The 21,830-nt window shown below is 45.9% G+C and overlaps 1 protein-coding gene across 1 annotated transcript in view; it reads right to left on the bottom strand.

The window, feature by feature from the left end:
- The window catches only part of LOC134489812 (uncharacterized), a 33,823-nt gene extending 13,910 nt beyond the window's left edge, over positions 1-19,913 (bottom strand). Inside the window, exons 1-7 of the mRNA XM_063292678.1 lie at positions 19,377-19,913; positions 17,063-17,189; positions 16,537-16,632; positions 14,358-14,516; positions 12,754-12,876; positions 10,633-11,786; positions 366-504 (exon numbers count right to left, since the gene is read on the bottom strand). Of these exons, the coding sequence (XP_063148748.1) occupies positions 366-504; positions 10,633-11,786; positions 12,754-12,876; positions 14,358-14,516; positions 16,537-16,632; positions 17,063-17,189; positions 19,377-19,673 (2,095 nt within the window). The 5' untranslated portion in view covers positions 19,674-19,913. The remainder of the gene's footprint in view (positions 1-365; positions 505-10,632; positions 11,787-12,753; positions 12,877-14,357; positions 14,517-16,536; positions 16,633-17,062; positions 17,190-19,376) is intronic.
- Positions 19,914-21,830: the final 1,917 nt, after the last annotated feature.

The following is a 21,830-nucleotide window of genomic DNA, read 5'->3' as shown; positions in this document are numbered from 1 at the left end:
GATACAGATTTGCAATCCAAGAGGAGAACACTCTCCTAACTCATAATCAGCTCTGCGGGGCAGGAATTGTATTTCTCACGCTGGATCCATTCCAGCTTAGCACCCCTCTGCTTTCTGGCTTCAAGGTAAAGCAATAATGGCGGGATCCTTGAACATGTGCAGCGTGTTCCTTTCACACGACATGGCTGAAGATGCTTCGAGGGGGCAGCAACGCGGAACCACCAACTCTGCTGCTTCTTCGCGGCGCCCCCGGGCACGGACTGCGGAAGTCCCCAACCTGGGAGCTTCATGTTCATTCAAAACCGCTGAACGACTGCGGTTTCTCCAGGGAATGCACTCTGCACTTGCTCAGAGTCCCCACTCACCCTCTTCGTCTCTGCCGGCGGGGACGCAGCTGAGGAAGAGGCGAGCGCCGCTAACCGCAGGCACCCGAGCCGAAGAAACGTCACCGCTCTTGCACTCCGCAGCGGGGCTCCAAGGGTTAAACCGCCTGCCCTGCGATGCCTAGAGGGGCCCGGAACTAGCAGGCGCGTGGAGGAATGCACATAATGAGGCATCTTCCGGTCCCGCCTCTTTTCTTTGATTTGTGACGTTGCTAAGTTCAGAAAATTAGATTTTTCGCTCCATTTGTGGGCCTGGCCTTGTTCGGAATTTTTGGCTTGCTACCCGTTCCTTATTGCAAAGAACAATTCCCCATTGCAAGAAACAGTTCCTTGTTTAGCATTAAAATACACTGTCCTTTTAAAATACACTGTTCTTTTTTCAAGTTAATAAGGAATGCAGTTTGTTCTTCGTTTTCGTCTCAGGAGACTGGCAGGGGCTACAAGGAAGACGCTGTTCGTATTGCGTGCTTCAATGAAGACGTATTGCGTGCTTCTAGAAAGAGGCTTCTTTAGCCCTCCAGATTATGTGTTCTCTTCTGATAGGGACTACAACTCCCATGAAGCTTGCTGGCCTTTTCCCCATAAGGCGTTGGAGGAGAAGCTGAGCCTTGGGGAGCAAAGAACAGTCAGACCTGTAAGGGAGTGGTCTACCTGCAGAAGTCCCTTGAGAGGCAGTTTAACAAACAAGGGATGCAAAAATTATTCCACAGATGGGAGAAGTCCTGTTGATGGTGTAAATGCACAGAAAAACACTTTGAAAAGTCTTGGCAATGTAGATTAGTTCTGCACAGTCAAGTGTGTGACGTGCAACAGCAGACCCTGAAAAAAGTCACAAATGAGCCCAAATCAAGCCATATCCGTATTAAACATCCATCCAGAGCCAATAAAGTAGTTTTTTGTATCACTTCTCTGTTAATTAAAAGTACTGGTTTTCCTAAGCAGAGTTTCATATGAAAATCAAAGGGTCTCTTTGGTGACAAAGTTACTCTCACTTCACAGTGTAAGTATTAAAAACACTATTAATACATATATTAGTGGTAGTTGCAAGCATCCTTGTTTTATTTTCCAAGAAATATTTGTTTTCATTGCCATTCATTCACCAGAACAAAGCCAATATAACAGGCAGCGTAAAGATACAACTGAAGGTATTAAAATCAATGTCAAGTAAGTGTAACGCAGTAATTTTAACTAAAGGAAAAATTAAAGTTAAAACGTTTTGCTTAAAACACAAGTTTTGACTAATAGAAAGGTCGGTACTTTATTCATTAAAAATTTTGTATCCTGTCTTTCCAGCCAGCTGGTACCAAAACTGGACAAATATGGAACACTTTGCAACAAATAGTGGTAGTATTGCTTCCTGGGATACTCTGGGCCAGTCGCTCCCTCCCCACTCCAGAGCCAGGGTGGGGTCCCGGGGAAGGGGCTGGACTACAAGTGTGGAGGGAGGACCCGTTCTGGTCCGGCCTCAGCCGTGGAAGCTCCCTGGGGGGACTTTGGGGCAATCTCTCTGAAGGGTGCTTGTTGGAGAAAAATGGGAGAAGGAAGCACTGTGTTTACCACCTTGAGGTCCTGAACAAAAGATTTAAGATTTATTATCTTTTTATAGCTTTTCAAGTTTTCTTGGCAATGTGCAGATGTGATTTGTCACTGCTTTCTTCGGGAATGTTTTTCTACCTTCCCCCACAGCCTGCATGCCTGGGATTCCTCTGTATTTTCCAGAGTTCTGTGCTTTGGCTCAGATAAAATCTGTATTTTCTTCCTCCTATGCCAAACATGGAACTGGCTGATGAGAAGGTTCCTGTGGATTTCCCTTCCCTGGCTGTTTTTGAAAACCTGGCCCTGAGAGAGGGGAGTGGGGGATTTTCCCTGACCAGAGAGGTAACACACTCATCCTGTGGTCCTGTCTTTGGAAGTAAGTCACTGTGTATGAGGCAGTGGGCCACAACAGTGCCTGTTTCTTCACTGCCTTCTTCTCAGATATTTTAGCATTTTTACATTTTATTGTTTATTTATATTATATTATTGTATAGTATTTATTACATTGTGGTTTTTACTGTAAACCACCCAGAGTCCCTCCCTGTGGGGGAGATGGGCGGTGATAAATTTGACAAATAAAATAAATAAATAAATATTTTCAACTTCCCTACTTCGCCTACAACTTTGGACCTTCCTTCTCCCATCCAAATATTGACCAGGTCTGATCTATTGGGAGGGTTTCTGGGACTCCATTAAGCTCAACTAGATGCGGCCACCTGTTTTCCCTCTCGATGGAGCAAGTTGTTGTCCCCAGAGTGGGTGACCAGAATAAAAACTTGGATTATCATTTATATTTTGTTAAAATTGATATTGAGAAATTCTTCTAATTTGTTCCACTGAACAACAGCAGGTTCTCTTACTAACCTGGTCCAACCCTGTTTTGTTGTTTTTAGATTGGCCAAGATCCGTTGGGTGTTACCATCCCTTGCAACCAACCAACCAATCAAGCCAAGTGCCCACCTAGCCCAGCCTTCTACGTCCCACAAGGGCCAGAGACATCCAGGAAGCTCACCCAGCAAACAATGACAAAAACTGTGGTCCTTCACAAGATGTCACGCATTATATCCAGGGTAATTCCAGCCGATTTCATTAGGCATCAAAGAAGTATTTTGAGTTTCAAATTCTGCTCATGGCCCCAGAAGACTTCTTCATCCTGTAGAAGCTTGCAACTCTAAAAGGGGCTCAAACTACAATTGGCAGAAATTAATACTAGTTTCTTATCATTTTGTAGCAGGAAACAGTTTAATGGTAGGGTTATCCATGAGGTGTTCAGAAACACTAAGGAAGATGCTTTCATCACTAACCCACCCTCGACCCATGGTGTTGTGTTCAGTATGGCATTTTCAGCTAAACCCAGGACATTAAAACCATCTGCCATCTATCATCTCTCCCTGCCACCCCAACAGAGTATAGTATCTTGTTTTATGGAGCATCCAAAGCTTGGTGTTTAAAATGTGAGAGCTGGTTCTCAAACTGATTTAAAAAAAAAAAGGGAGACCATTATGTAAACTGCCCGCTGTAAACTTCCCCTGTAACTGAAGAGACCAGCCCCTCATTGGAGCATAAGAAAACCATTAGAAAGGAAATCAGAAAGTGCATTAGGGATTATTGATTTTAAAGGGGAAATAATTCAGTTGCTGGAATTCTTGTAACCTGTTCCAATTCGTCTCACTAAATCTTGCTCAAAAGACTCAGAATTGTGCTTGGAAGGTATCACTTTTGGTTTTAGGCAGCTGCTAAAGAGACTGACATCTGGTTTATTTTTTTTTACAATGCATTTTTTTCTTCCTTGCTTGCCTATCAGACCTTGAGTATGCTTCTCCTGGTGGTTAGCCCAAATCAACTTCTCTGCAGTTTCTTCTGCAGGTCCACCCAAAAGTAAATTTAGAAAGGATCCGTGCCAAGTACATGATCAGGGAATGAGTACTTCAAATTGCTATACAGGTAACGGGATATTAGGCTGAGCTTGTTGTTGTTGTTGATTTGTTTAGTCGCTTCCGAATCTTTGTAACTTCATGGACCAGCCCACGCCAGAGCTTCCTGTCGGTCGTCAACACCCCCAGCTCCCCCAGGGATGAGTCCATCACCTCTAGAATATCATCCATCCACCTTGCCCTTGGTCGGCCCCTCTTCCTTTTGCCTTCCTCTCTCCCCAGCATCAGCATCTTCTCCAGGGTGTCCCGTCTTCTCATTATGTGGCCAAAGTATTTCAGTTTTGCCTTTAGTATCGTTCCCTCAAGTGAGCAGTCTGGCTTTATTTCCTGGAGGATGGACTGGTTTGATCTTCTGGCAGTCCAAGGCGCACTCAGAATTTTCCTCCAACACCACAGTTCAAAAGCATCGATCTTCCTTCTCTCAGCCTTCCTTATGGTCCAGCTCTCACAGCCATATGTTACTACGGGGAACACCATTGCTTTAACTATGCGGACCTTTGTTGTCAGTGTGATGTCTCTGCTCTTAACTATTTTATCGAGATTGGTCATTGCTCTTCTCCCAAGGATTAAGCGCCTTCTGATTTCCTGACTGCAGTCAGCATCTGCAGTAATCTTTGCACCTAGGAATACAAAGTCTTTCACTGCTTCTACATTTTCTCCCTCTATTTGCCAGTTATCAATCAAGCTGGTTGCCATAATCTTGGTTTTTTTGAGGTTTAGCTGCAAGCCAGCTTTGGCACTTTCTTCTTTCACCTTCATCATAAGGCTCCTCAGTTCCTCTTCGATTTCAGCCATCAAAGTGGTATCATCTGCATATCTGAGATTGTTAATGTTTCTTCCAGAGATTTTAACTCCAGCCTTGGATTCCTCAAGCCCGGCTTGTCGCATGATGTGTTCTGCGTACAAGTTGAATAGGTAGGGTGAGCGTATACAGCCCTGCCATACTCCTTTCCCAATCTTAAACCAGTCCGTTGTTCCGTGGTCTGTTCTTACTGTTGCTACTTGGTCGTTATACAGATTCTTCAGGAGGCATACAAGATGACTTGGTATCCCCATACCACTAAGAACTTGCCACAATTTGTTATGGTCCACACAGTCAAAGGCTTTAGAATAGTCAATAAAACAGAAATAGATGTTTTTCTGAAACTCCCTGGTCTTTTTCATTATCCATCGGATACTGGCAATTTGGTCCCTAGTTCCTCTGCTTTTTCTAAACCCAGCTTGTACATCTGGCAATTCTCGCTCCATGAATTGCTGAAGTCTACCTTGCAGGATCTTGAGCATTACCTTACTGGCATGTGAAATGAGTGCCACTGTTCGATAGTTTGAACATTCTTTAGTGTTCCCTTTTTTTGGTATGGGGATATAAGTTGATTTTTTCCAGTCTGATGGCCATTCTTGTGTTTTCCAAATTTGCTGGCATATGGCAAGCATCACCTTGACAGCATCATCTTGCAAGATTTTGAACAGTTCAGCTGGGATGCCGTCGTCTCCTGCTGCCTTGTTATTAGCAATGCTTCTTAAGGCCCATCAACCTCACTCTTCAGGATGTCTGGCTCTAGCTCACTGACCACACCGTCAAAGCTATCCCCGATATTGTTATCCTTCCTATACAGGTCTTCTGTATATTCTTGCCACCTTTTCTTGATCTCTTCTGCTTCTGTTAGGTCCTTGCCATCTTTGTTTTTGATCATACCCATTTTGGCCTGGAATTTACCTCCGATGTTCCTAATTTTCTGGAAGAGGTCTCTTGTCCTTCCTATTCTATTGTCTTCTTCCACTTCCGCGCATTGCTTGTTTAAAAATAATTCCTTATCTCTTCTGGCTAACCTCTGGAATTTTGCATTTAATTGGGCATATCTCCCCCTATCACTGTTGCCTTTTGCTTTCCTTCTTTCTTGGGCTACTTCTAGTGTCTCAGCAGACAGCCATTTTGCCTTCTTGGTTTTCTCTTTCTTTGGGATGTATTTTGTTGCCGCCTCCTGAACAATGCTGCCAACTTCTGTCCAGAGTTCTTCCGGGACCCGATCTACTAAGTCCAATCCCTTAAATCTATTCTTCACCTCCACTGCATATTCCTTAGGAATATTAGTGAGCTCATATCTAGCTGATCTGTGGGTCTTCCCTAATCTCTTTAGTCTGATCCTAAATTGTGCAGTAAGAAGTTCGTGATCTGAACTACAGTCAGCTCCAGGTCTTGTTTTTACTGACTGTACAGATGTCCCCCACCTTTGGCTGCAAAGGATGTAGTCAATCTGATTTCGGTGTTGTCCATCTGGTGAAGTCCATGTATGAAGCCGTCTCTTAGGTTGTTGGAAGAGAGTGTTCGTTATGCAGTGGTATGGGGATACCAAGTCATCTTGTCTGCCTCCTGAAGAATCTGTATAACGACCAAGTAGGAACAGCAAGAACAGACCATGGAACAACGGACTGGTTGAAGATTGGGAAAGGAGTACGGCAGGGCTGTATACTCTCACCCTACCTATTCATCTTGTACGCAGAACTGAGGCATCCAGGCACTGTAATACTGTGTTGACTGTCACGTGATCACCATTTGTGCACTTCACAACTGGTTTGCGATAAGCAGAGTCAATGGAGAAGGCAGGAGTAAAATCGCAAATCATGGTCACATGTTGTACTTATCAACTGAAGGGGAAAGGTCATAAGCCCATCATGGTCACGTGATTTTCCGCTTAGCGACAGCATTGCCAGTCCCAATTGTGGTCGCTAAGCAAGGACTACCTGAAATGGGATAAATTAATTTCCATCCAGGCTGCCTCAATTAGGTTCCACAGCAAATTGTAACAACAAGGAAATGAGTGTGATGCCACCACGCCGATGCCACCCTCCCGTATTGGCGTTCTAACACCCAATGCAAGTCCCTAAGCAGCCGAGTTTGCACAATGATGTCACCACACCATTTCCACATTCCCCTGTTGACACTCATAGGTTTTAGTGTGAAATAACCACCCTCTGAGGTATGGATATTTAATAATATCAACGTTAAAACTGTGGACAGAAATGACCATTTCATTACTCTTTATTTGCAAAGCATCTTCCCAATACATTAAAAGATGATTACCGTACAGTCCTTTTAAAGCCGTCCATGCATATTAAAGGCAATCAGCTACAAGAACCAGCTACTTTCGAAAAGCACGCACAGATTTGACACAATTCCTACAAAAGGGCAAAATCAAGGAACAGGTTAGTGTTGGGGAGGAGGCCTCCTACATTTGTGAAACTGAGCAGAGACCGTTGGTCAGAAGCGATCAGGTTTGGATTCACATTTGACGCAGAACTGCCAAGTCACCGTTTCAAAGATCTTTCCATTTGCAAGTCCCATTTTCTTTGAAGTATTGCCGCATTTTCAGAATGGATTCTCTCCACCCAAGATCTTTCCCCCTTCCCCTGCGGGCTTTCAGAGGGTCACAGTGATTCTCTTTCAGTTGCTTTTTTTTATCCGAAGATTAACTTGCAAATTCAAGGGAACAAAAGTGCTGGATTTTACAGTGTAACTAACAAGCTTATTGTGCTGGAAAGACCTCAGGGTTAAAATAAAAAAGAGACTAATATAATATAAATAGCAAAAACCTGAACTAAGTATGGATAACAAACACAATCTAAACTTAAAATATACATAACATACCATAAAAACTCAATAAATGTCAGTGTTTAAAACTCAGAAGAGGATGGGTGAACGTGATGATTGGAGAAAATTCTGCTAAATATTTGAATTTCAAGTACCTTTGGTAAATGATCCAATTTCATCTTTCTCTTGATCACTTTACAAGTAAATAAAAAATGTTAGTGTTTGTCTGATCGTAAGTTCCCAAAATCTGCACCACCATACCATTATTTGTAACAGTTCCCAGCAAATCTGAAGACCCTCTAAATGGCTTTAAGAAGTGAGGCCACTCTGATAAAAGTTTAATATTTACCATGGTGTAGTTGCATATGCCCATCATTCTCTAATACATCTCAAACTATACAGACCTTTTTATAAAAGGGGTTTATTTCCATCATCAACCAGTAAATGTCAGCGTTTACTAGAAGGGGCTTGGCACAATCCAAAATTGCTTAAAATAAAATGTTTTCTTTTTATTACCCTGCCTGTGCATTTTCACCCCAATTATTTCATCCAATCAAATACGGTTAAGAAATATTTTAAACGGAAGTTACAGCTTTTTCTTTTTTTTTGTGCCTTCAAGTCAGTCTTGACTCCTAGTGATGGCATGGACAAGTCCCTGCAGTTTTCTTAGCAATATTTTCAGAAGTGGTTTGTCCTTGCCTCCTCCTTCCTAGGGCTGAGAGAGAGAGACTGGCTCAAGGTCACCCAGCTGGCTTTGTGACTAAGGTGGGACTAGAATTCACCGCCTCCCAGTTTCTAGCCTGGTGCCTTTGACCACCACACCACAGTGGTTCTCATAATTACAGGAAGCCTGAATTTAATAAAGTATGACCCCCAAGCCTGTAAATATTCAAATGCTTAAGTGGACTCCAACTGTGTCTCTGGTGTGTAACATCCTTGCAAGGCCTCTATTTGTGCTCAGGGGTCCGACAAGACCCCAATCCTGCACTTATTCTTCTATACACTTAACAACACAATTCTTTAGATAACAGAATCAGAAACAAGCCCCTATTTTTCAGGTAAAGTCACCTTCCAACTGTCCCTGTTAGGATCTGGAGCCCTCCTGCTTTTAGCACCTGCCACACCCATCAGTCACAGCAACATGTTGAGAGCTCTGGGTGAAAAGTCTTTCTAAAGTTTATTTCAGAATTGCTGAAAACTAGGAAGAAAGGCCAGCCCAAAATTGTAACTGAAGAATCCCAGTCTGTGTAAAACTAAGCTATATCTGTCATCCTAAAAATCTGATCTGGTGTTTAGAAACCACTAATATCTTCATGCTGTTAAAAATAACCGCAAGAACCCGCTGATGCCTTAACAGCCAGCTTACTTCAGTCTATTTTTAGTTAGGTATATGGAACTGTTTCACAATAACCATTTGCTTCTAAGTCAGGGATCAGCCATGCAACAGTAGAGGCCCCCAAGCGTGGGCCCCACCCCCATGGAATGCCCACTTTAAAAAACAATGGTCTTTTTAAACGGTTGGAATCTTGTCCGACCTCAAATCCCTACATGAGATTCTGTGAGATCCTGACATTCTGAGAGAGGACTGTCGAAAATCTTGCATGACTGGGCAATTGCGGGAGGCCGTGGTCGCTCAGCAGTTTATCATCTGTTTGAGCCGCTGCATTCAGCTTGTAGGCCGCTGACTGGCAAGATCTAGTTTGCAAATCTGGGGCATCTGCACGGTCGTTTGAGGTGGCCTGATGGTGCCATCTTGCCTCAAAAGCGGGCCACCCCGTCTACATACGAAACGGCTCTTCCCTGTGATGTTTTTCCCCATACAGGAAACCCCTCTAGAGGAGATCCCGTTTCCATTGCAGTGTGCTAGAGTTGTGCCTGTCTCACGTTGCAAATCTCTGCATGCCCCACCTGCATTCAAGAGGATTAACATCCGGCTAGAAAGCACAAGGCAGCACGATCAATCCTTTTCTTAGACTCCTACAAGAGTCTGGCTTTCATTAAACCTGCGTTGGATGGCAATCTTAATCATTTTGATAATTATGACTTTCTGCAGCTGCAGTCAAGCACACCGAATCCCACTGAAATCAACTGGCTGTAACACGCTTGATCCTTGTGCTGCGTTAGGGCTGAGAGTTAAACAAATAAAAAGGCATGCTGGAAATCTAACACGCTCCTGGATATTCATGCATCCACACACCCATAATTTTGGCCTCCTTTCTCTAGGGCTGTGTTTCTCAAACTTGGCAACTTTAAGATGTGTGGACTTCAACTCCCAGAATTGCTGGGAAATTCTGGGCTGGCTGGGGAATACTGGGAGTGGCTGGGGAATTCTGGGAGTTGAGGTCCGCCCATCTTAAAGTTGGCAAGGTTGAGAAACACTCCCTTAGAAGATCTCTTCTTTGGAAACTGAACAGTAAAAAGGGTATTCACAGAACAGCAGTCTTGCTTCATGTCCGCATTTCTTTTGTCCCATTTTCTTTGGACCACCTGTTCCTCACCTGCGATCTTTTTGCACACTTAAATTTCTATTCAGCTGACGAAAGAGGCTATCCTTTTATCTACCAACACTAACAGCCCTTCTGCCATATCCCTCTCGAGCCTGGAATTTATTCGAGGGAGTCAGAGCAAGCAGAAGAGAACCAACATCTCACCTGGTTCAGCCAAAAAGGATCCCATTTGAAAAACAGGGAAGAGAAAAAATATTCTACTGTCTTTTCTTTCAACCGCTTGAATTCAGTTATTCTCTTTGCTTCCATGTGGACTGAGGAAACGGCCCTGGGGACCAAACCACGAGATCCGAACCTGCCACCCGAGTAGCATAATTTTTAACCATCAATCTCTTATCCTTCTCCTCCCCTCCCCAAGCTGGCACCCTAAATCCGGTCTTTGGAGAATTTATTTTTTTTTCTCTCTCCCCCCGCAACCATTGCCCCCAGCTGAACAGGGAACGAACAGTGAAGATGTCCAGGGATTTCATGCCTTCCTTGTGGAGCTGGTATCTTTTCTAAAGAATCCACTCTTTTTCCAAAGAAAGCCCTGCTTCGTGATTTTGGATCCATGAGTCTGTCCTCGGAAAACGGGTTCATTTTCAAGATGGGCTTCAACCTTTCCGTGGCTTGTGGGTTGACTGGGTTAGGATGCCCAGAAAGCGTAGCTTCAGCCGAAGTCTCTTCTGCATCCAGAGCCTTCACAGGGCCAAGGTCCTCTCCTCTGTGAATTCTTTCATGACCAGGATGGCTTGGTCTCCCACAGATGTCTCCTGAATAGTCCACAGGTTGGGCATGCCTCCTTCTCCTGGCTCAGCGGAAGGTGAATATGACGAAAGGGGCCAGTGAAAAGGCTCTGTGGGGTGAGCGTACTGGTAATAGCTCTCTTGGGCGAAGCTTCCAATATCCAAAAAGATATTGGTCCCAACGGAAGCCTTCGCCCCACGCTTTGGTTCCAAGGCTTTATGGCGCTTGGCGTCGTGCGTGTTCTGATGTCGGATGAGATGCGAGCTTTGGTTGAAGCTCTTCCCACACTCGGTGCACCGATAGGGCTTCTCCCCCGTGTGGATTTTCTGGTGCCGGAGGAGTGTGGCGAGGTCATTAAAGCTCTTCCCGCACTCGGTGCATTTGTATGGCTTCTCCCCCGTGTGGATCCTCTGGTGGCGAAGGAGGGTTCTGCGGTCGCTGAAGCTCTTCCCGCACTCCGAACACTCAAAAGGCCTCTCCCCGGTGTGCACGCGCCAGTGAGCCTCCAGGTTGGACTTATCGCAGAAGCTCTTGCTGCAGCTGGAGCATTTATAGGGCTTCTCCCCCGTGTGGCTTCGCCAGTGGGTCTTCAGGCTGTACTTGTTGTAAAAGCTTTTGCTGCAGCTGGAGCAGTGAAAGGTCTTCTCTCTGCTTTCCACGTGCGTTTTTTGATGGGTAATCAGGTTCGTGGTCCGATTAAAACTCTTTCCGCATTCTGGGCATTTGTACGGTTTCTCCCCGGTGTGGATCCTCTGGTGGCGAAGAAAGCTGGTTTTGTCGCAAAAGCCCTTGCTGCAGACGGTGCATTTATAGGGCTTCTCCCCCGTGTGGATTCTCTGGTGAACTTTAAGGCTTGCCTTCCGAGTGAAACTTTTCCCACAAACTTTGCACTGGTTCTTCCTCTTGCCCTTGTAGATTTTTTGTTGCACCGGCATTCCACTGTAGTTGCTTCCCTGGGAATTGTCTCTATTTAGCCACTCCTCAGCCTGGGCTTCTTCATTCCTCTCTGGCCCTTTTGGGTTCCCAGAGTGGCTTTTCATGTCCTCATCCTCCGTATCTTCTGACAATACCCCACAAGGTTCCCAATCACTTCCGCTTTCCCAGACATCACCTAGTAGGATAGAGAAAGTAAGTAAGTAAGTAAGTAAGTAAGTAAGTAAGTAAGTAAGTAAGAAAGAAAGAAAGAAAGAAAGAAAGAAAGAAAGAAAGAGGACAAGGCCAATAACAAAGATTCAAAATCAAACAGGTATGGCAGATGTACTGATATGGCCAACGAGGAGCTGAAAATGTAAATCCTTTGAAATAACAAAGGAAAACATGGGGCAGGGAGGGTGGGAGTTCTTTTTCAACCTACCCAGAAGGTATCTAGTTGGGGAACACTATTTGAGAAAAATGTCAGTGCCGTTTTCAGGTAAAATTTGAGGAGAATAAGGCAGAAATATATAAAGGAGGACAAACCATAAATGTATAAAACACTTTAAAAACAGGTAAAGCCTTAAAAGTAAGCCTGTGAAATTTGGCAGAACAGGAAAAAAAGAAAGACATGAGTGAACAGATGGTCCTTGTGGAACTCTGCTTGGGTACAGGTAGTCCTCACTTAACGACCATTCATTTAGCAACTGTCTGAAGTTATGATGGGGCTAAGAAACCAACTTGTGACCGTTCCTCGCACTTAGGACCATTGCAGTGTCCCCACAGTCACATGATCGTGATCTGGGCGCTTGGCAACTAGCTCACATTTACGATGGTTGCAACGTTCCATGGTCACATAATTGCCATTTTCAACCTTCCCAGCTGGCTTCTGATAAACTAAATCAATAGGGAACTGTGTGAGTCACTTAATGACCACATGGTTTGCTTAATGGACACTGCAAAAATGGTCATAAAATTGTGCCAGGATTCATTTAACGACCGCATCGCTTAGCAACCTAAATTCCAGTCCCAGTTGTGGTTGTTAAGTGAGGACTACCTGTAGTTAAGAACAGCCTTTTCTGGGGCCAACATGAGCTCTCTGGAGCAGGCATTCTGCTGATGGGGCAGGGGTGGGGGGCAGTTTCCCTGCTCTTGTAGATACTCACTCTCAGCTGTCTCCATCACAAAGGGAATTGTTGCTTGTGACCCTCCTGGCAAAGCCTGTAGGGGTTCTTTGGACACAAGGCCCCCACTTGTCTCGCTGTCGGTTCCAGCTACCGTCTCATCATCTTTCGGCCACAGAGAAAACGAGGAGAGAGAGAATGTTGAAAAACCCTTACCACTTCAGTTCTTTCTGGGACATAAATCATTGGTTCCCATTTCCCAAAGGAATTTTTCGAAGTTGCTTAGTTAAAAAAGTCTCCTTTTTTAAAAGGAAAAAAGGCTCATTTTGTCCAGGATTAAAACAAACAAACAAACAACAAAACAACACTTGAAGACCAACCAAAGTGCCACGAAGAACATGCCAGGTTTTATGTTTTGTAAAACTCTCCACTGGGGAGCATGGCGCTGTATAAAAAACAGGAACTGAGGACAGGCCTCTTGGCTGTCACAGCCAGCCTAACGTTTGGATTTGTCTGCTTCCTTCCCTCTCTCCTGATAAGTTTTCTTTTTAACTAGCTAGTCTGATGAAGCGTTCTGGAGAACTTGGAAAGCTTACATACCCTTCAACAGAATCAGGCCTGGGGACCATCAAGCCCAGCCTTCAGTGTCCCACTGTCATCCCTTCAAGGTAGTCCAGACAAGCACAACCAGGAGTACCAGCTCTATCTTTATTGTAAGGTTACATTAACAGAATCTTGCAAGACTGAAAGCATTTCTCCCCTCCTCTCCCTTTCTGGAAAACTAGGGAGGGTCCCTTCTGAAACATTTCCCACGCCATCCCCCCTTCTCTGGGCTGAGATGTCTTTCACACGCTGGTTGTCCAGTCTGTGGCTTTCCCTCCTGTCTCCCAAGGTCATTCCCACAGACCACGGCACCCTGTTGCCAGAGGGAAGGATTTGGGAAGTGGCCAAGCCTGGCCTGGTGGCTGAGGGCCCCCTTTCCCTCTGGCTTCCCAGCAGCCAGAATGGAAGGCCTGGGGCCTCTGGGTCAGGAGGGCATCAACAGCCAGCAATATTGGGAGCCACCGAGGGCCTGATCCTCCCTGGACCCATCCAGCCCCCTTTCCAAACCCTCCAATTTGGCGGCCAGCACCCTACGCGCTAGTGGCCAGTTCCACCCTTAAATGAGAAACTTCATTTTTGGTCCCAAGACCCCTGCATTTCATTCCAAGAGATGACCTCAAGTCCTACCCCTGGGCGAGAGGATTCAGTGAGGATGGAGGTCCCCACAGAACGTCTTATGTCAGCTGGAGCAGAAAAATACCTGCTAGCTCGGTGTTTCTCAAAATTGGCAACTTTAAGACATGTGGACTCCAACTCCCAGAATTCCCCAGCCAGCCATGCTGGCTGGGGAATTCTGGGAGTTGAAGTCCACACCTCTTAAAGTTGCCGAGATTGAGAAACACTGTGCCAGAGGGAGCGAGATGTTTTATTTTGTCCTTAAGATTGGCAAAATTCTGGAGGCAGAACATGGCTGGCCTGAACAAGAACACTCTGGTCAGGAGATCAGGATATGATGCAACTGCATGCCACAATTCCCACTCATCGTGGTGACATCCATCCAAGTCATGACACAAATTTTAAACAAATCTTTCCTCATTAAATACCTGCTGCTTCCTTTGGCCACATCCCGGTTGGCTGGTTCTTTCCTTGTTCCTCTTCCCCTCTCTGATTCCACAGACCTTCTTCCGCATCTTTGCCCATCCCTTCATCGGGCACTACCCCAACCGGTCTATTGCTGCCATCATTCCCCCAGGTGTCACCTGCTGGAATCATGCCCAAGAGAACTGTTACAGAGAAGCAGGACTCCAAGCCACATGCTTTACCCTACAGACTTGGCCATCAAGCCCTGTGAGGTTGTTAAGCTCAGCAAACAAGATCCGCTTGGATTTCTGCAAATACAGGTAGTCCTTGCTTAACGACCTTTCATTTAACGATGGTTTGGAGATATGACGAGGCTAAAAAGTTACTTATGACCCGTCCTTGAAGTTACAACCATTGCACCGCCTTCATGGTCACATCATCACAATTTGGGCGCTTGGCAACCGGCTCACATTTACAACCATTTGCAGAGTCCCAAGGCCATGTGATCACGATTTGTGACCTTTCTGGTCGGCTTCCAACCCAAAAAATCAAGTGGAAACAATCGACTCACTTTATGACTGTGACTTGCTTTACGACCACCACAAAAATGGTTGTAAAATCAGGTCTGGTCATGTGGTGCCTCATTTAACTACCACATTGCTTAGCGACCAAACTTCCAGTCCCTATTATAATTGTTAAGTGAGGACAACCTGTAGTTTTTATTGTTAGATCTTTATTGTAAGGTAGCAGAATCTTGAAAGCCTAGCAAAGTAATTCGCCAGATCAACTTATACCTAGCGTAATTAAGGCAGAGTTACTCTGACTCTCTTTCTTGCACATCCCCCTCCCCTGGACTCCAGAATCGCTTCTGTTATGGCCCAATTTCCCCTCTTAACTGTGTAGCTGCCTACACTGGGTTCTCAAGTTCTGTTAGGCAACGGGCTCCCTCCTCCCACCTTCCATAAAAATATTCCAGGTCCTCAGTTAAATTACACAGAATTAAATAACAGTACGAGATGAACATGAAGAATCTTGAAAATCCTTTTTTCTGACAGAAATGTCAACTTCCATTTGTTGTAATTCCATTTCTTTTGTTTCTCAGGCAGGGAGCTCTCAGTTTTTGTTAAGCTCTGCAGGGCTGTCAAGCTCCAGAAAGAAGAACTTGGATTTGGGGACTTTGTGGGAGGTGAGCTGTGTTAGGTTTATGGTGGCAAAAAATCAGGTGGGGTCTGGTAGCACCTTTTCCACCTAGTTTATTTTATTAAAAGCCCTAAGCTTTCGTGAGCTGCAAACACCACTTGCGGTTTCATGAATGTGCTTCTTTCCATTTAAACAGGGGTGCTGGGCAGAGGAAAAATAGTGTTCCACAGTGACTTTGGGAACATTCCCCCTGCCTTCTGGATCATGTCAACCCAGCCATTCTGTGGGTGGCTTGGCAATTTTCTAAAAGTCAAATTTTATTTCCAGAAAATTACTAGACCACCCCTGGAATGATCAGGCTGACATGGTTTGGGGGACAAAGTGTTCCTTTCTCCGGAGATTCCAAGATTGTACCCAGAATCAAAGGTTTAGCACAGCCCTGTTACCCCACTGTGCCTGACCGCTGCACGTTAGATTCACCACCTGCCAAAATTACTGTTTACTCTAACTTCGTCTATGTTTGCTCTGTGATATTGTCTCCAGCTGTCCCTCAATCCTAGATGGGAAAAAAAAAAACAGATCACCATGAAAATGTGGAGCCCTTGGTGCTCTCTGAGCCCTGTTGTTTTCTTGCAGACGTTTCATGGCCAGGCTAGGCAACATCTTCAGTGAGAACTGGGCCTTGCCCTCAGTTTATATACCGTGGCTTGCCCTGCTTGTGTTGGTGGGGGTGTTGCTCTCTCCTTGGGAGTTCCTTGATTGGGCTGTTGCTGGCTGCTTGGTTGATTGACTGAGTTAATAGTTCCTTGATTAAGGTATAATGTACTGTTTGATGGTTCATCTGGTGTTAATCCACACCTCCCTTTTCACACTGAAGATGTTGCCTAGTCTGGCAATGAAACGTCTGCAAGAAAACAGCAAGGCTCAGAGAGCACCAAGGACTCCACAGTTCAACCCTGAGCTACACATACTCGCTTTGACTGGAACCATGAAAATCAATCAGCTGATACACTGAATTTGGCAATTCTGAAGCCACACCCAGCCCAAGCCATCGGTTGCTACCTCTCTTCCCATTTCCTTCTTCAGAGCTTGGTCTATATATCTCTTCTTTGTCTTCCAACCAGGAGATGAGATCAGGCTTGGCAACTGGAGGCTCTTCTGGAAAGGAAACAAATCACATATTGGGTTTTCTGATTAAAGGCATGGGGGAGCCAAACCACTGAACATTTGGGTTCTCCTCCACCCTACCCAAATCCAGCCAGCTTAATTTCTAGAAAAACCACCATAAGAACAGCTGGATGGGTTAGAGAGCCCCGCAGAAGTGCTTGTTCCCAGAACGGGAGGTCTTTGACATCCCTCGAGATAGGAACCGGGCTGGCCTTTCCCAGCTGCCTCGGGGATGCTGGGCACGAGCTGGGAATTGTCTGCCTGCCCAGCCGTGGCTCGGGGGCTCCATCCCCAAACCGCAACGGAGGGCCCAGATGCCTCCCTGCAGCACTTCGTCCTTCTGCTTTGCTCTGCCCCAGCCCCCTCGCCCTTTCCGACGCCAAGGCAAGCCCCCCCACTCCCGGGAACCAACGCGCCTTACCCAGAGAGGCCAGCGTCCCGTAGTTCTCCACCATGACCTCCCGGTAGAGTGCCCGCTGCTCCGGGTCCAGCATCCCCCACTCCCCCCGGGTGAAGCGCACGGCCACTTCCTCGAAGGTCACCGGTCCCTGAGGCGAGGGGGAAAGACAAGCGTGCCCGAGAGCCTCGTGACTCAGAGCGCGTGGCGCACCTCCCTCCCGTGAGCCCGGGCCAGCTTTCCCCAGAGAGGGGACATTACAGCCTCTCGAGGGGTAGGCTGGCTGTGGAGGATGGGAGGAGCAGACCAGCACAACTCAGACCATCAGGCTGGAAAAAGCTGCTTAAATAATCCCCCCCCCAAGTGGTGTTGAGCAAGTGTGCGCGCGCGCACATGTGCACAACGGCATGAGGGAGGCTCGGGGGGGGGGGGCTTTGGGCCAGCGCCTCCCCCAAGCTCCAGTGGCAGGGTGGGACACGGGGAGGGTGCTGGACGAAGCGGGGGAGGAGACCCGGCTCTGCCCCCCATCAGGCACAGAGGCTCCCTGGGGACTCTGGGCCAGCCCCTCCCTCTCAGCCCAAGGGACGGCGTGGTCTGGGGGTGGAGGGGCTGGACTAGGAGTGGGGACCCTATTCCGGCCCTCCTCGGCCAGGGAAGGAGGGAACCACCGCCTGGGCGCTTCCTCCCTGAACGCCCACCTGGCGATCGACAGCTGGACCCTGGAGAGCCGACGGAGAGGCAGGGACAGTCCCCGACGAGGCCGTGCAGCCAACCCAGCCAGGTGGGCCGCTCAGAAACGGGCACCCCACCCGCAGCAGCCCTGCCAAGGCAGGCGGCACGCGCTGCCACTCGTTCAGAGCCAGCCCAGCCCCCTCCCCGGGTCCGAGCGCTGAGGCTGCCTGGTGGCAACGAAAGGCTTGCAGGGGGGAAACTAGGCTCAGGTGAGGGTTCCCAACTTTTCGACCACATCCTCTACTAGTGAAAGAAGGCGCTCTGAAGTGGTGGTGGTGATGATGGGAGAGGAGTCAGTGGAAGGACGTTCACTTTGAAAACTGAAGGTGCTGAAATCCCTGGTGAAAATATTATTATTATACTGCGAACTGCTCAACTACTAGAATTATTGGCCACATTATTTAAAAGTTATTTAAAAGATTAAAACCAATAAAACATGAAACCCATAGAATCAATTACTAGCCAATGCAGGAGATGTGTAAGAACAATGTGCCTTGGTTATGGCTTATCATGTTGTGTGAACTAAACTACTGTGCCTTGCAGACCCTGGTTATGGTTTAGGGTGTTGTGTGAACCCAGCCAACTCTTGTTTCTTCTTTAAAGGAAGGTTCAGTCGACCATGGCTTAGTACAGGTAGTCCTCACTTAATGAGCACAATTGGGACCAGCAACTCCATTCCTAAGTGCCATGGTCGCTAAATGGAAAAGCTGACCCTTGAATTTTACAGACAGCTTCTCCACTGACTCTGCTTGTCGCAAGCTGGTCGGGAAGCACGCTAATGGTGATCACGTGACTGTGGCACCACTGCGATGGTCATAAGTGTGAAGACCAGTCATACAGTTGCTTTTTCAGCACCACTGTAACTTTGAACGGTCACTAAACAGGGCAGTCATTAAGTGAGGACTACCTGTATGATCTGTGAACCCAATCACCATTTCTCAACCTAGTCTATAGCACAGGGGCATTGCAGAGATAATACTGAAGGACAGAATACTACAATCACTGCTTGAGCTCTTTCAGGAGCACAGCGTGTTAGTCTAAAGCAGTCTTTCTCAACCACAGGGACTTTAAGATGTGTGGACTTCAACTCCCAGAATTCCACAGCAAGTCCACACATGCATGCTGGCTGGGGAATTCTGGGAGTTGAAGTCCACACATCTTAAAGTTGCTGTGGTTGAAAAACACTGGTCTGGAGTAGCAAAACATCAGGAGGAGTTAGGTAGCACCTTTTCTAACTATCAGTTTTTATTATAGAACATCAGCTTTCAAGAGCTGCAGCATACCCCATCCAATGCATAAGCTCACAAAAGCTTCTGCCGTTTAATAAAATATGTTAGTCGCAAAAGATGCTACCAGAGTTCTCCTGATTTTTTGTTGGAGCTGTAGGTAAAAAGGCATCTGATCTGAGAACCATAAACTCCGGGGGTCCCTGCGGCCCGTCTCATCTAACCTCGATTAGAAATGCAAATCTAGAGCCATAGCAGCCTGGCCTTTGCTTGGAGATTTCCCACGCTGGACAACTGTCTTGGTAATCCCCAGCTCCGTCCCACCTCCCTTCGGAAACATCAGGTCCCCCCTTGAAAATGCCAGGTGGCCCCAGACTCACCTGATCTTCTTCTACTTTCTCCAGGAAGGAACCTCCTGGCAGCCTCTGCCTCTGCCACTCCCGGCTTTGCATCTGATCCTGGGGCGGGTCCAAGTGGATCGCATTCTCCTCATCCAAGATGGCTGCTCCCTTTCTTTCCCGGGATTTCCTGCTATTCCCAGCGTGGAAGGCAAGGGAGACCTGGGGTGCCATTTGGAGACCTACCACATCCGGTTCACACATTTTCTCTTCCTGTTCCAGCATGTCTCTCAATGCTGGACTTGCAGGCAAGGGGTCCAGGCCTTGCTCTGTCCTCATCCTCAGGACCAAGACAGCTGGAATTTGGAGAGACGAGATGCACAGATGCAAGTTCTTGAGTCTACAAAGTCAACAGATTGTTGCTTGGTACCACTTGGCTGGAGGCCACGGCCACCAGAGAGGGAGGACTGGTGGTTCCAGCTAGCCAGAGGATTCTTTCCTTTCCTGGAAGAGAGAAATATTGTAATAGTTTGTCACAAAAGCTGGTCTTAAAGGGTTAGGGTTAGGGTGGCAAGGCGAGGCAAGATACTAGATAAAAATGAAGTAAAGTAGAGTGAAATAAATCAAGGAAACCCTATGTAATGCAGAAAAATAAACTGAAATAAATCAAAACAAAACAACGTGGGGAATAATTATACTGCAAATTTTGTTGTTCTTGATTCATTTAGTCGCTTCCGACTCTTCGTGACTTCATGGACCAGCCCACGCCAGAGCTTCCTGTCGGTCATCAACACCCCCAGCTCCCCCAGGGACGAGTCCGTCACCTCTAGAATATCATCCATCCACCTTGCCCTTGGTCGGCCCCTCTTCCTTTTGCCCTCCATCAGCATCTTCTCCAGGGTGTCCTGTCTTCTCATGATGTGGCCAAAGTATTTCAGGTTTGCCTTTAATATCGTTCCCTCAAGTGAGCAGTCTGGCTTTATTTCCTGGAGGATGGACTGGTTGGATCTTCTTGCAGTCCAAGGCACTCTCAGAGTTTTCCTCCAACACCGCAGTTCAAAAGCATCGATCTTCCTTCGCTCAGCCTTCCTTACGGTCCAGTTCTCACAGCCATATGTTACTACGGGGAACACCATTGCTTTAACTATGCGGGCCTTTGTGGTCAGTGTGATGTCTCTGCTCTTAACTACTGCAAATTAAGGCACTGCAAACGACCATTTTGGCCTGTTTGATCCTTGATTGCTGTGGGATGTTTAACGATGGGGCTATCCTGTGATGCCTAATAGTTTCATTTGAACCCCATTTTAAAACGTCTTTCGTCTGATCATTCAGGTTTACTTACAAAATAGTCCACGTCTTACGAATTCTGCAAGGGGTATGTAAACCTATGAGCACAACTGCACATATTAAAGAAAAGCTAAAATAAAGTGCAATGCTCAAGTGGTGAAGGTTAACACTCTTTCTGGAAAACAGTGCCCGTGGGCGTTGCTTTGCTCTGCCTTGCATCTGCCCTCTTAATTCAGTTTTCTAATGCAGCCTTGCTCAAGGCTTCTCTCTCTCTTTGATTGTGGGCTGGACTTTTATTTTTTTAAAAGGAAACTTTACTCTATTTTCAAAGTATAGGTAAAACATGAAAAGATAGAAAAAGGTTGAAAGAAAACTAAAGAAAAAAGAGACAAACTGAAAAAGTGCAGAAATAAATAAAAAAATATACAAAAGGAATGACTTCCGACTCTTTACAACAAAGATATACGTAGAAAATACGTCACTATCTTACTCCAAGTTTAACCATTATTTCTATAATCCATGTCTACGTAATAAACAAAATTCAAACCTGTAACTTCATTTTTTTTTCCAGTGACAAACAAAAAGCCCAAAAGCAGTTCTCTCCCAGAAACAAATTTAAACTAAGTATTATTTCACATCCCTTATGATCAGTTTCACCTTCTCTGCCAAATCCATTAAATTTATCTTATTGTTCCCCTAATAATACCTTCTACCACTATACATAAAGCCTTTCTCAACCTTTTGACCCTGGAGGAACCCTTGAAATATTTTTCAGGCCTCAGGGAACCCCTGCACATTCAGGCTCAAATATATTCATTCATTCATTCATTCATTCATTCATTCATTCATTCATTCATTCATTCAATTTATATTGAATATAAGGCCAGAAGTTACAAAAATGTTATATTCCTTTCCTGTGTAGGCCTGCATATATGAATTAACAGTGTTCTTAAATTAAAAATAAAGAACGAAACTTACCTCTTTAATGTGAAGTTGCCCGAATTTAAATAAATTTTTAAATAAACCTTGATCTCCCAGGGAACCCCTAGTGCCCTCTTGCGGAACCCTGGTTGAGAAACCCTGCTCTAATGAATACATTTTAAATTCTTTCTTAAAAGAATCTTGCACAAAAAGGGAACTTGGTGAAATGTCCTCAGTTGTAGCTGCTGGTCTCGGTCGCCACATTGATGAAGAATGAAAAAGCTAGCA

This window comes from Candoia aspera, chromosome 2 (genome assembly GCF_035149785.1).
Source record: "Candoia aspera isolate rCanAsp1 chromosome 2, rCanAsp1.hap2, whole genome shotgun sequence".
Lineage (NCBI taxonomy): Eukaryota > Metazoa > Chordata > Lepidosauria > Squamata > Boidae > Candoia > Candoia aspera.
Note: the sequence above shows the minus strand (reverse complement) of the source record. Positions and strands in the feature narration are given on the sequence as shown.